The sequence below is a fragment of the Crotalus tigris genome, unplaced genomic scaffold, assembly GCF_016545835.1.
Source record: "Crotalus tigris isolate CLP2741 ecotype Arizona unplaced genomic scaffold, ASM1654583v1 scf7180000019007.31208882:3723066, whole genome shotgun sequence".
Lineage (NCBI taxonomy): Eukaryota > Metazoa > Chordata > Lepidosauria > Squamata > Viperidae > Crotalus > Crotalus tigris.
This window is the reverse complement of record NW_024097321.1, coordinates 3,271,214-3,285,855: the sequence shown is the minus strand read 5'-3', so window position 1 is coordinate 3,285,855 and position 14,642 is coordinate 3,271,214. Positions and strand designations below refer to the sequence as shown.

General features: G+C 38.4%; 1 protein-coding gene and 1 long non-coding RNA gene across 2 annotated transcripts; one reads left to right on the top strand and one right to left on the bottom strand.

The window, feature by feature from the left end:
- LOC120314835 lies at window positions 1-8,944 on the bottom strand. The gene is made up of 3 exons (XR_005558538.1): window positions 8,867-8,944; window positions 2,496-2,580; window positions 1-2,388 (listed from the first exon to the last, which is right to left on the bottom strand). It is a non-coding gene; the product is annotated as an uncharacterized LOC120314835 (long non-coding RNA).
- Window positions 3,172-11,641, top strand: LOC120314834 (proto-oncogene Mas-like). Its single transcript, XM_039358337.1, has 2 exons — window positions 3,172-3,554; window positions 9,388-11,641. The coding sequence occupies exons 1-2, from the start codon at window positions 3,523-3,525 to the stop codon at window positions 10,355-10,357; spliced, it is 1,002 nt and encodes a 333-aa protein (XP_039214271.1). The 5' UTR covers window positions 3,172-3,522; the 3' UTR covers window positions 10,358-11,641.
- The last annotated feature ends 3,001 nt before the right edge of the window (window positions 11,642-14,642 follow it).

Genomic DNA, 14,642 nt, shown 5'->3' with positions numbered 1-14,642 from the left:
GAAAAAAAGCACTGGCTACAGGCATAAACTATAATTATGCATGATATTCACAATTTTTGTTTATTGTTGCACTGTGAATGCTTTTATTACTATACAATAATCTGCAAGAATTATATATCTAAAGCAGTTTAAAACACAAATAAATTAATCAAGGGAACATCTTTGGTAGTTTGTAACTAAGAAAGCTTCAGAGGTTCAACCATAGAAATCATACAAAATTGGTGGGAAAAGAGAATGAGCACAGGAGATATAAAATCTCTTCCCACCCACCCACCATGCATCTCAGCTGCTCCAACTTACTATAGTTACACACCATTGAAATAATTCAGCTAAATTATCTGTGATGTCTTGGTGAATGAGCTCATTTCTCAGTTCATTAAACACAGAAATGATCATCTAAAGGCAATTCATCCCTGGAATACATTTGAAACTCTATAATGAACTACTGCATGTTCCTTGGTATAAATTTTTGAATTATCAGTTGTTCTGGCACAAATTTATAAAGCATTGCTTAAACCTCTACATAAAATATATGTATAGTTTGGGACGCCTTTTGTACTTTAATCATGGGTTCATTGGTGCTTATTATAGGAACTGCTTATTTTATAAGTATGAAGAATCCAAGAATAAATGTCACTCAAATACAACCTGTGAAAAACTCAATAGGTTTCAACGAAAAGTATAATTCAATTGAATGTTGAAAGGCTTTAAAAAGTCTGGAGATCCTTCCTCCCTGTCTGATAATGATCCTGGGGAGTGAAATAGCATGGACCGCGAAGTAGGAACAACAAAAGATGAATCCTGATGTCCCCATCAGTTGCTCTTGTTGACTAAGTTGAGCAACATCTGAATAATAACATTTGTAAATTCATCATTATTAGTTGACGGGGTATATATAAGATACTGGCAACTGGTTTAGAGATAGTTTAATAGCTAAGACATCAGGTGAGAAACAAGGAGGCTGAGTTCTAGTCTAGACACGAAATTAGCTGGGTGACCTTGGGCCAGTCAGTCTTCTTCATCTATAGGAAGAAGACAATGACAAACCACTTCTGAAAAATCTTATCACGAAATCTGCAGGGACTAGTGCAAACAGCCACTGAGAGTCAAAAACTACCTCAAAGGCACACATGAACAAACTGGTTTAGCTGTTTCCAGTGGGTGAGCTGCAACACAGAAAAACCAGTTTTCATTGTCAAGGAAGAATTGACAAGTCAAATGACAAGTCCTCTCAGTGCCTTATAGCCATGAAAACTAAAGTTTACAACCTCATTAAACAAATTGAAAAGGGGAAAGGAGATTAGATTGAAGAATTCTTTGCAGTTGAATATTGTACATTTATTTTAACCATTTATTTCTAAATTCTTTAGAGACAAGATCCCTTAATTCTTTTGCTAACCACGTGTTGATGAAATGGGGAGAGGTATGACGTAGAGTTGGCAAGATGATGGTAGCAGTTTATTCAAAGCTGAGTAGATAAATGACAAACAAACAAAAGAGCACAAATCAGAGTCTCTTGCAGATAAACTTTGCCCAAGTAATTTCACTTTCCACAGGAATATGCAGAAGAGTAATCAAAATGCAATCCAAAATGGAAAGAATCAAACCAGATTAATGAACCTGTTGAAAAGTCAGAGTTTAAAGGTTTCTTGTCCAAGCAGAATATACAGGAACGATACACCAAACAAAAGAAAGCAGACAGTTTCTTCCAAGAGAAAAATGTGGGTCAGGATTCCCTCTTAAATGAATCTGCAACCATTTAACTTCAGTTAAGGTAGTCAGTTCCTTGCCTGATAAAGTGCTACATTAAGTGCCTTTACTCTTCCACTCTTGCTCATTGCGCTTGATGACTTGAAGACTGTACATTCAGGGGTGTCAAACTGCCAGCCCACGGGCCAGATGTGTCACACCAAAACCAATCCCATCCCATTGCCAGCAATGGGGAAAAGTCACAATACGTTGTGACACGTCACGTGACGTTGCGAATTTGACACACATGCTGTACATCATCTTCTGACTTCTCCAACTGTTCTGGTGGTTCATGTATTTGATCAGCCTCAGTTGATTCTGTCTTAATTTCTTTTAAAGTTGACATTCCACTGGTTCAGCTGGAGCAGCTTCTTCAGAATCAGATTCAAATGAGTCCTGGTCCATGACAAGCAATAACTACTTATTTCCCTCATAAAAGAGGAATGTGCAGAGATTCTGAACCTGCAATATTGTACAAGGTGTCATTCTCTTTCCCAGGCCCCAAGAAGACCATTCCACTAGAATTTTTAAAGAACAAAAAAGATAAGCTATGATAAGATACGTGCTCAAAAAAGTCAGTGAAAGTGATTGAAATTGATAAGGATTTCTCTTTCACTTTTCTCCTCCATTTTCCATTCTCTGTGGAAAAAAGAAAATAAGAATGGAGAAGACCTCATTCTTCCACTAATATAGTTTTCTGTCCCATTTTCACTCAGAATGTTTGATCAATTTTGGGTGCTTTTTACCTTGGATCAGAAGATGGAACAGAACTGCTGGTCCCAGGAGCATCCATGGGTGGACCTGGTTAACATTTGGAGATGGTGGCCACAGCTGCAAAATTAAAGCTGTGTTATCTTTTTTTACATGTATCACATGCATGATGCATGTAAAAATGCCAATATTTAATTGCACAGTCAAGATTGCCATCTTGAAGTTTTTATGACCCCCTCCCTGTGAATAACTATGATTGATCCTCTGTAAATGCTGCAGCAGTGAACTAATTTGCAAGTTCAAAAGGCCATTAATAGATATGGCTCAAGATGGCACCACCGATGGCAGCCTTTGTGAAATGCTTTCCAATAGTTTTGATATTTTTATTTTCTGTATCTCACTGCAGATTACATATGATATTACTTTGTTGTTTGTATGTACACTGAGAGCTTATGCACCAGAGACACATTCCTTGTGTGTCCAATCACACTTGGCCAATAAAGTCTACTTTACTCTACTCTACTCTACTCTACTCTACTCTACTCTACCCTACCCTACCCTACCCTACCCTACTCTACTACTGAAAGCAATTCTCTATAGTATATCATGTGAAAAAAATAGTCAGTCCTATAGATCTTACTCAGATTTAAGTTCTCAGTCCTTTCTATTGTTATTCCCATTATTATCCCATTCCCTGTGTTAGCCCATTATTCTTGATGCAAAACATACCTAGGGAGTATACATGCATAATATTTCTGATACCTAGAGTGTTCACATAAAAGCTATCATGGGTGAGTCAGCAAGTGCCAGATGTGAACTAGCTTGAGAAAAAAGATAGAGTTTTGTTTCTTCCTCTTCCCATATGGTTTCATGAGTTTTCTTCATTGCCAAACTCGCTCTGCTGAGCACTGACAAATAAAGACCAGCACTGGCCACTTGTCAAATTGTGAGCAGATAAAGATGTGTGAGTAATGTCTTCGTTCTGCTGCTAGCTAAACTTTATTTTCCTTCTGTCACCATTTGGTAAGATCGTAAGTTGGCACTTGACTCTCTAGAAAAAAAATGTTTCAGAACTTTACACCAAATAATGAAGGGTAAGTAATATTATATTCATTTGATGATTAAGTGTTTTAGGGTCCAAAGTATAGCCTGACTTATTCCTGTCAGAAAATGCTCTCTTTGATCTGTTCTTGCACCACCTTCTTACACATTTTTCTATTCTTGCACAATCTTCCTGTATTTCTGCTATTGCAGTTATTTATCTTTTTTTTTCTTCCCTATTATATTGGTGTGTGCATTAACAAAACAGCAAGTACAGAATTTCAGAAACCTGTAATATAATGTCTTATATTTATGAAGATCTATTTTTCTGTCAAGAAAGAATGCCACACCATCAGATAATGTGAGTTCTTCAAAGCATAAAAGGAAAAAAATATAAGGAAGGAGGCAATTGTGCAAAATAAGAAATATATTATTTCAGCTCTTTTTCTTTTCATTGTGTTTATTGTTCAACCTATCCGCTGCTTTGGCGATATGAGAAAATATAAAATTGATTGAAGGTTCCAAGATGTGATTGAGAACTCCCTATATTGGGGGTAGCTTTATTTCCAAAAACTGGTGACTTAAAAATATTACTGGTTTATTCCTACCTGAATAGTTTAGGAAAGACCCTTGTGTAATAGATTCAGTATCTGCTAAGATCTAATTGGTATCTTGCCCCACAAAGAATCTACATTGGTGTAGCTCCATGATTAGAAAAAATTGTTCTGATTTCCTTTTCTCGCCTGTTTTTAACTGTCTTGAAAGAGTACAGATAAGAGCAACAAAGATGATCAGGGGACTGGAGGCTAAAACATATGAGGAATGGTTGCTGGAATTTGGTATGTCTAGTTTAATGAAGAGAAGGACAAGGTGGGGGGTGACATGATAGCAGTGTTCCAATATCTCAGGGGCTGCCACAAAAAAGAGGGAGTCAAGCTATTCTCCAAGGCGTCTGAAGGCAGGACAAGAAGCAACGGATGGAAACTAACCAAGGAGAGAAGCAACCTAGAATTTAAAAGAAACTTCCTGACAGTTAGAACAATTAACCAGTGGAACAACCTGCCTCCAGAAGCGGTGAATGCTCCAACACTGGAAGTTTTTAAGAAGACACTGGACAGCCATTTGTCCGAAATGGTGTAGGGTTTCCTGCCTGAGCAGGGTGTTGGACTCGATGACCTCCAAGGTCCCTTCCAACTTTATTATTATTATTATTATTATTATTATTATTATTATTATTATTGACTGATGAAGACATTTTTGGAAACTCTAAATTTTTACCTTTTTGTAACACTTCAGTTGGCTTCATAAAGCATTGCTTCTATGGATTTTGGCTTTTCATTTTATCATGGCCCATAGAACAGTATTTCTTTGCAGTATCTTGTCCATAGCTATTCTTCATTCATAAGTTAAGGATTTTCTCATTCTTGTTGGTATATGGTTCATGTACCCATACTGTGGATAACATTCTCTCACTTCATTCTATCCTTATTCAAATGCACACCTCAGTATTTACATAAATTCTGCCTGTCTTACCTCATATTTTCTTCTTTTTGGAAAGAAAAGAAGAATCCCCCCCTCACTCACTCACTCTCTCTCTCTCTCTCTCTCTCTCTCTCTCTCTCTCTCTCTCTCCCTCTCTCCCTCGACCTCTCTCTTCTTAGAGGACAAGGAGCTAATTAATTCATCTGAGCATATCCTTTGGGGAAATTATTACTTTATTGATTCACTTTTTTAAAAAAATTCAGAATGACCCATTATGGGAAATGTAAGAGAATAACAAAATGGAACAATGTCTGCAGCTTATTTTGGGGGCAAACTGGAATAATCAGTTTCCCAGAGATACTAATTTAATCAGAAGCTCAGTTCACACATTGAGTGAAGCTATAATATGGGTTATTTGGGATTAGACTGTATTGTAATATGAATCTAGCTGTTTGTTGTGTTAACCACTGTTTATGGCTTAGTGATATATAATGTTGAACCATGTTGGCTTACTTAGCAAATTATGGCTGAAAAACGAAGTATGCCTTAGTGCAAAAAAAAAAAAGAACTCTAGCACTTCCAAATTTCAGTTATATATTTTGAGAAATCCCGAAATGCCCATTAACATACTGACAGCACCTGTGTTTGCCTAGCGATGTGCTGTTTCATGCAAGATGAATATTGGCATGAATTTGTCCTCTGGAGGCTTTACCTTCCTTTTCAGGATTGCCTAAGAAATACAGTGAATGTATAAACTCATCTCATGAGCCCTTTAGCTTTTTTAAAATGTTATTTCATTTCTTTCACTTTTCTTAAATTGCACTTCAGAAATCTGTATATGCATGCATTCACATCCCAAATATGTTTATCAATTATTTATTGCACATATGTCCTACCTTTTTTAATGAACATAAAAGCTGACTTACATGAGGCTTTCCACATTTCATTCTCACAGCAAAAAGACATGTGAGGTGAGATGAGGCTAAGAAAGGAACAGACTAGTCCCCAGGCACCCAATGGGCCCCAAGGCTGAGTGGAAACCTGAAACAAAGACCATCAAGTTCTTCAACCATTTTCTTATTCTGTGATCCTTTTCATCAGAAAGTAATTTAGAAAGCCAGACCAGGAGTCAACAGGAAAAAGCTTGAACTAAGATGCTAGAATTCTAAGCAGCTCAGGAAAAAGTTATTTTTTCCTCTTTCCCTGCTCTTCTCTTGTCTAAAAGCTAATGCCAAAGTCAGATCACTAGATAAAGAGGTAGAATACCAAAACAATAATTAAAGAGAGGGAACAAGTTAAGATAGTTAAGAACTGTTTGAAAACAGTTGGCTTGTTTAACCAATAGTAAAGTACAGGGGTAGGCAACCTTGGCTCTTTTATGACTCGTGGACTTGGCTCAGGAATTCTGGGAGCTGAAGTCCAGGAGTCATAAAAGAGCCAAGGTTGCCTACCCCTGGTATAGTAGAACTGTATAGTAGAACTAAGCCTTAATTATTTCCACAAGAAATACTGTAAACTATAAATATAATTTTAGTTTGTAGAAGTAGTTGTAAGTATGTGCATGCATACATGCCTATCCTTTCCCCACCATCCTACCCATTACATCTGTTTATAGAACTTGGCCTCTATTCTGCCATTAGAAACCCCGCATGCAGTTTTGAACCTGGTAAAAAGAGCCACTGAATCAATTGCCTTCTGATGTTTTCTGGGAAGTTGTTGACCCTATGGAAGTACTGTATAGACAGAGGTGTCTATGATCTTACTCTGCACTTGGAACCTTGCTTCATTTGGCTGGTGAAAAGGGCCAGGGAAGAGACTAAAGTTGACTCCAAGCTTCAGAAGCACTTTTGGGGAACAAGGTGGGTTTCAACGCCTTTGATATTCCAGAGTTCCTGGCAGGAGTTCTTGAGGAATTTAGTGAAGGTCTTTCTCAACCCTGTTGAGAGATTCCAGGGATGCTCTGTCTCTGAACATCCATGTTAAGTAATCAAAGGACTAGTAGCATAAAGATTTGCCCCACCTACATAACTCAGTGCAATATTAGTCTTTCTAATTTACCAACAGAATTGCATTAGAATTATGGATATGGATTTACGAACTAAGTTTTGAAATTAAAAAGACTTGTTAGGAATGTTGGGAAATATGTTCTCTGCAGATGTAGGCAGTACTCCAGCTACTAAGTATGTTCCCTAAATGTGTTTTCTTAATTTTCCTTCTTTTTCCTTCTGCAATGCTTTTACTCCTTTTATTAAATTTCCAGTGTCACTCCAAATTTAGAGATTAGTCTCCTGTGATAAGCAGATCCCAGATTTAGGAGTTTTAGAATCCCTACAAAATCTTTGAATATTGCCCTTAATTTTGGGGTCATGGATTTCTCATCTTAAAACATTCCTCAGCTAAGATTTTGAAAAAATCAGAAGTGAAAGAATCTTTTCCCTTTTTTGGGCTGAACAGCAAAGGCACATATGCCTGCCATCAAACCTAGAGCTCTCTCCTACTGGGAAATATAATGTACATTTCAGTACAGCACATGAATTTTTATGACAGATGGGATTGCTATTTGAGCCTTGAAGATCAGGCAAATATTTCAGCAAGAGCAGGACTGAAATGCCCTTGCCAAACCTGTATCAAATGGGTAGATAGGCAATTTCTAGAGAAGGAGAAAATTTCTACAACTTTTTCAAGAGCAAGCTTACATTAATGGTACCATTACTAAAAAAAAACCTTTGGGATTCCATTGAAACCTAGTAAATCTGGAAAACTATAGATGTCTAGAAAGATTACATATAATCCAAAACAGGACATTCAACCATGTTGGTGACTTCTTAATAACTAAGTGGCCATATCTGCATGTCACAAATGAGTCAAGGGGGGGAGGGGAATAGTGTCTATTGCAGTGATGGCGAACCTTTTAGAGACTGAGTGCCCAAACTGCAACCCAAAACTCACTTATGCATTGTCGGGTGCCGGGTGGGTGTGGCCCATTGGATGGGCATGGCCCATTGGGTGGGTGTGGCTGCAGTGGTAACAGCAGACTGGGTGGGACTAAAAACTTCAGTCAATCAATTCCAACTTTGCAAGATCTTTTTTTTTCCCGCGAGAAGTTGAAATTGACTAATTGATTGAAGCGGGTTTTTTTTTGTACATGGCAAAAAGGTTTTATAAAACCTAGCTGAAGGCCTAGGACTGGGGTGACGACATGTGTGCCCACAGAGAGGGCTCTGAGTGCCGCCTCTGGTACCCGTGCCATAGGTTCACCACCACTGGTCTGCTGCAATCACCTACATCCAACTAGATGTGGGATTTTGTTAGTTATTTTTAACACCAAACAACACTAGATTTGTCTTGCGCTGAACTAGCCTTCCATGATCAGGCAGATCCTGCAAATATTTCATAGAGGATTCACTGAAGGTTCACCTTCAACAGTGTTAAGGTGTCTCTGAACCAGATGGGTTATTGGATTTTTGTTTCAGAGAGTTCAGGAAATCCCAAGTTACCAGCTACTTTTCTGCAAAGAGCTCTTGGTTTTGAGTGGCACACCCAAGGCCATCGGCTTCCTGGTCACGGTCTATTTACTCCAGCTTAGAACAAACTGAAGCAGTTGTGCCTTGCAAACAGAGGTAACCAGTTTAAGAACACCTCACTGTGCTCATAAGGACTGTTTGCAACTCTCTTCTTGCTTGAAAGATTAGCTGTAAAACAGAATGAGAACTCAGAGAAGAAAATGTGTGGGAATTTTTTCTATCCCGTGTGTATTTCAGGAAAAGAAATGCATTTAGTACAACCGAGATGAGAATTGTTAACAAAACAGGATATTCCATGCACACAGGCTTACGGTTTAAGAAAGAACAGGAAAAGGAATAGGGTGGAAAGAGAAACATACCGGTCACATGTGGATGCCACAAAGAGCCAAAAGTATTGCGCTGTAGTTTGTTTTGCCAGAGTGACCCTTCCCTTTATTCAGTTGCCAGCTGCAATAGCTGCACCCAGACACAGAGGAAGGAGGGAGGGAGGGAGGGAGTACAGTAAGGTACAAATAAGGCAATCTGTTTTCTTACTGCAGAGCTTGAAATTGGCTCATGGTCAAACTATTACATTTCTTGGAACTTGTTAAAACTGGAAATCAAAAAGAAGAAAAGAGCAGGTAGATGGGATGAACTGATATGCTGTTAATATTAAGGAAAAAAGACTGCTTGAGTAAAAACTTCGCAAACAATTTATCTGCTAAAGTGTGGAAATATTTCACTACACCTACTCATGTCTTGTTGACATGAATGTTACAGGGAATCAAGGAGAGAAATGACTCAGAAACCTTTCTGGTTAGATGGATCTTTCCAAATCCTTTTATTTGCAATACAAAGTTCGACAGTCTTAATAATTGTGGGGTTCTTCCTATTTTTACAGGGAAGAGAAGAATACTGGCCACTCCATACATGTCTTGATCACAGAGGCCGTTCCTACTGTTCATGAAGCCAAGATAAATGAGACCCAAGATTTATTCCGAGAAGCTGACAGTCTGATAATATTGTTATATGTTACTCTACCCATCCTCGCTTTGGGACTTTTCAGCAATGGAGCTATCTTCTGGTTTCTCTGTTGTAGAATCAAAAAGACTAAATACACAGTATATGTGCTAAATTTAGCCATTGCTGATTTCACTGTCCTCTTCTGTCACATCGCATACTTTGTTATTCATCTAGTTACGTGGAAAGACAGTCTTTTGGACTCGAATTTCTATTTGGTATTTAATATTTTGACTTTTTTGGGATTCAATACCAGTTTTTTCCTGTTGACAGCAATTAGCGTGGAGAGGTATGTGGGCACTTATTTCCCTTTCTGCTATCGTTTTAATCGGCCAAAGCATCTTTCCACCATACTATGTGCGGTCCTGTGGGGCCTCTCCTGCATCATGGTGGGACTAGACTATATATGTTGGCAGGAATACACGTCTTCCAGGTCTTCACATCTGGCAAATATATTCATTGTCATCGTTTTAATGCTATTTTTGCCAGTTATGGTCTTTTGTAGCTTCAGCCTGTTTATCAAATTATCTAGATACCCACAGTCAAAATCTCCAGCTCGGTTTTATCGTACTGTTCTTATCACAGTCATTCTGTTTCTTATCTTGGCTTTACCTTACAAGATCCTATGTCTGATGCAATACATGCAGCCAACAATGGAGTTAAACTGGACCATCCTTCATAGCTTTTTTTTGCTTAATTTAATCAACAGCGGCCTCAATCCTTTTGTTTACTTTTTTGTTGGGAGACAGAAAAAACAGCATTCTAAGGACACTTTGCATGTAGTGATCTATAGATCCTGCAATGATGAAACCTTGGATCATACAAGTAGCATGAACACTCATTCCCACTAAAAGCAGCTTTTGACAGTCCATTTAGTGAAAAGTGATTGATTCATTCAAAAGGCTGCTTACGAAGAAGTCGGTTCTCTAACATGTTCCAGTATGATGATTTGCCAGGGCAGATTTCCTTATCTGTAATCACACCACCTCTCTACCTGCGGCCTGATTTTTTTTTCATTTTCTTACCTTTACGAGGATATATAATTTTACTTTGGTTTGATTTTTAGGTAATCAACAATTATTGTTTGCAACTGATAATAGAGAGCGTTTCTCAATGACCTTGATTTTTTTTTTTTTTGCAAATTAACTTCAGAAGTCTCTTGGACCTTCATGTACGCAGTTTTTTTCAATATGCAATGGACACATGGGCCAAAGCTCTAATTGTGTCCATGTGCAAACTTTTTTTTATTATGCCATTTATTTTGGCTTGTTTGTTTCTTGTAGAATGTTACATGTTATGTCCCTGTTCTTTATTTTATTGCAAAGAAAATGGAGCTGACATTTTGAAAACAGCAAAATAACAGTTTGCAATAAGCTTTAAGCAGCTTCTCCTACTTTAGCTGTAAAAAAAAAAAAGACCCACAGAACTCTCTCTTCACTTCCAATATTGCTAAAAGTAATGGCATTTGTGACATTATAGTCAGAGGTATTTGTGGATACTGATTTTCTTAAACGACATTTTATTTCTTAGGAAAGAAGAAAATAATACCTGAATATGTTTAGGAACATCTGCAGAAGATGAGGACAAGGTTAGGGAATAATGGATTGCATTTAAAGTGGGGAATAATTACAGATGGAATGGATGGGGATGTAATACATGCTCAATGTGACTCATGCTCAAATATAATATCCTGGGATATATATGCAATGATCATCTTGACTTCCTATCCTCTTGCTTCCTGCAACTTCCCCCATGTAATGGTAGATATACGTAAGCACAGGTATAATTTTTCTGCATTGACAATGCATCTTTTTCTTTAATATGTACACCTGAACTCCAGATATATAAAAAAGGTCTCCTTTCTACCCTATGGGTTCAGCCATGCCACTATACCTCTTTAATCCAACATTATCCTATCAGAGCATCAAGGCCCATACAATCTGAAAGCAAGCACCTTTCCCACTAGTCACTCTCCAGCCCTTGCAGTGGTGGGATTCAGCCAGTTCGCACCACTTCAGCAGAATCGGTAGCTAATTTTTTATTGCCCAGGCCCAGAATGGACTTCTGGAAGCGGCATCCACACAGAGAACCGGTTGTTCACAAATCTGAATCCCAACACTGAGCCCTTGCCACCACTTCTTTCTCAGCATTTGCCCTCTCAGCATTGTTTATTGAGTTTTTTCCCTGATGATTTTAAAAATACCATTTCCACGATTCCAGCCAGATCTAAAAGAGGAAACTAGAACTGCATTATTTGATTCAGAGAAGAAGAAAATGACGTTTTTTCTATAATCCTGAAAGGGCAGCGAGATATCTGCTGCAACCCTATTTTTGCTTACAATCTCCTGAAAATAATGGGGATGTCAGTCTGGGCTTATCTTGATTATTAGCCAGTTTACCTAGATTTGCCTGTTTTTCATCATTTTTGCTGCTGGTGAAGACAACATAGTTGCAATGTGGAAAATCATTGTTATTTTGAGGAGTTTAGTGACATATTTTGATTTCTCTTTCACATTAAGAAAAGTATAGAAGTTTAGAGCTCATTCTGAACTAACCTGCTTGGTTTTTACTCTTGCTTACTGAACAGTTGGGGAGAAGAAAACCTTTACATAGCTGCAAACTTCTCTTACTGTGAAAGTCTCAGATTTTCAATTCCCATCCTAGAGTCATGTGCCACCTAGTCAAGATCAGGTCTTATAGTCTCATGATCACAGCAGAGCCATGAAGTCATGGTGCCAAATTTTGATTAAAAAAACAACAACTTTGGGTTGTTGTTTGTTGGGAGCATCTGCATTGGATACTGTGGAAACTGAGCTCCCTTGGGGTATCTCTGCTATCATTATAAGGAGCTCCTGGCAACTTGTAAGAGATTTGGGCATCATCTTACTTGGTATGTATGCTTTTTACATTATGTTTTAAATCTGTTTGCTTGAGCTAATAATAAAGCTTAAAATCCCTTTATTTACTGGTATGCTTATTGTCTATGAATCCAAAAGAACCAATTCTGGGCACCTGATCACTGCCCTAACACTTGGCAAAGAGTAAGAGATGTGATTGTCCAACAGCTAATTTGTTTCTGTTATTTAGCTCTGCAGGACCTTGTTAGCTGCACAATAGATAGCAGGGGATATCTTCTTCTTTGAGATTATTTCTTCCCTGGTGTTTTCTTTTATTGTTGGAATTATAATAAGTTTAGTGTTGCTTAATTTAATTTTTTTAGATAAACAACATATATAAAGTATACACACACACACACACACACACAAAGTGTATTTATATAAAGTGTGTATATATTTGTATGTATGTATGTATGTATGTATGTGTATATATATATGTAGGTCTTTGGTTATTCGGGTTTTCTTCCACATAAAATTGGAAGTGTCTTGGCGACGTTTCAACGAAGTCCCATTCGTCATCTTCAGGCTGGTGTTTTCGGCTTCATGCTCCTAGAAGTACAAAGCCGAAAACACCAGCCTGAAGATGACGAATGGGACTTTGTCGAAACATTGCCAAGACACTTCCAATTTTACATGGGAGAAAACCTGAATAACCAAAGACCTACATACAAACACCTGCGAAAACCTCAGAAAATGTACGTACATACATACGTACGTACGTACGTACGTACCTACCTACCTACCTACATACATACATACGTATAGGCATTTTGTTCTCATACAGTTCTTCATTGCATATTATTTTCAGTGGGCAGATACCCTCAAAGAGAAGAAGTTCTTCAAATGTCCTGGCTTTAAAGGTGATAACTACCATAGTACCTTGAATTCCACCAAGAAAGAAACTGGAAGCCAATTCAGCTCACACAGCAATGGTATACTATTGGCAAACTGAGGGGTGTCTATTACTATGCAAAGGCTATATTGTGGACCAACTGTAATTTCCAGGAGGTCTCCAAAGACAGTCTCATGCAGAATACATTGCAATAGTCCAACTTGAAAGTGACCAAGGCATGAGTGATCCTGGGCAGGGCATCAAAGAGATCATTGTTGATTTCAGCCACATTTTTCTGTGCATTAATGATTCACCTGTGGAGATGGTTACCAGCATCAAATTCCTAGGTGTACAGCTAACGAGTAGACTGACTTGGTCGCTCAACAGTGAGAAACTGATGAAGTGGGCACAGCAGTGCCTGCATTTCCTGCATCACATGAGAAAAGCACATCTTTCTTCCCCTGTCCTGACCACTTTCTACAGGGGGATGATCGAGAGCATCCTGTCATACAGCATCACAGTCTGGTTTGGAGGAATCACTGCTTCAGACAGGAAGGGGGTGCAAAGAGAGGTGAGAATGGCTGAAAAGATCATTGGCAGTTCCCTCCCTCCCATCCAGTACATAGCACAGAAGCATTGCTTGAGCAGGGTCCATAAGATTATCTGGGACACTACACATCCTCTTCATGACCTGTTTTCCTTGTTACCTTCTGGGAGGAGGCTTCGTGGTATCTATAGCAGAACATCCAGATTCAGCCATAGTTTCATTTCATACAGCATTAACCTTGTGAACTCTCAAGCTTCCTCCTTCCGTTATATATTCAAGATGGACAATATTTAATATTTATTTGCTATGTACTGTATATGTAGGGGTGTGGGTCTATACATATGTTGTTCATAGTAGTTTAGGTGTGTGTCATGTATGTGTTTCACTTTGAGAGTGGGCAACTAAATTTCATTTTTGATCTGTGCCGTTGTGCCCACAGTAAAAAAATGACAATAAAGGTTATCTTATCTTATCTGATACACAAGATATATCTGTGCAAAGGGTCCCTAGCTACAGCTGCCAACTGCTTCTTGAGCAGGAGCTACAAATCCAGGAAGATCCTCAAATTGTATATCAATGCTGCCTCGGTAAGTGCTACCCCATCAAGAGTCAAAAACAAAAGTAATTCAACACAGTTGGTTAAAGAAGAGGGCTTTTCACCACCACTTTCCAGCCTGACAGAACCACCCCTTCCCTAAAATAGATATTAGCCCCCTCACGCACCCAACCATGTCACTTTCTTGGAAGCCTTAACCAGCCAAGAGGGGCATGGATCCAGAACACAAGCTACCAAGCTCACAGCTAAGTTAATGTGATCGTGTGCTGTCAGAATCACTAGTAAGGTAATTCAACCTGGTTAG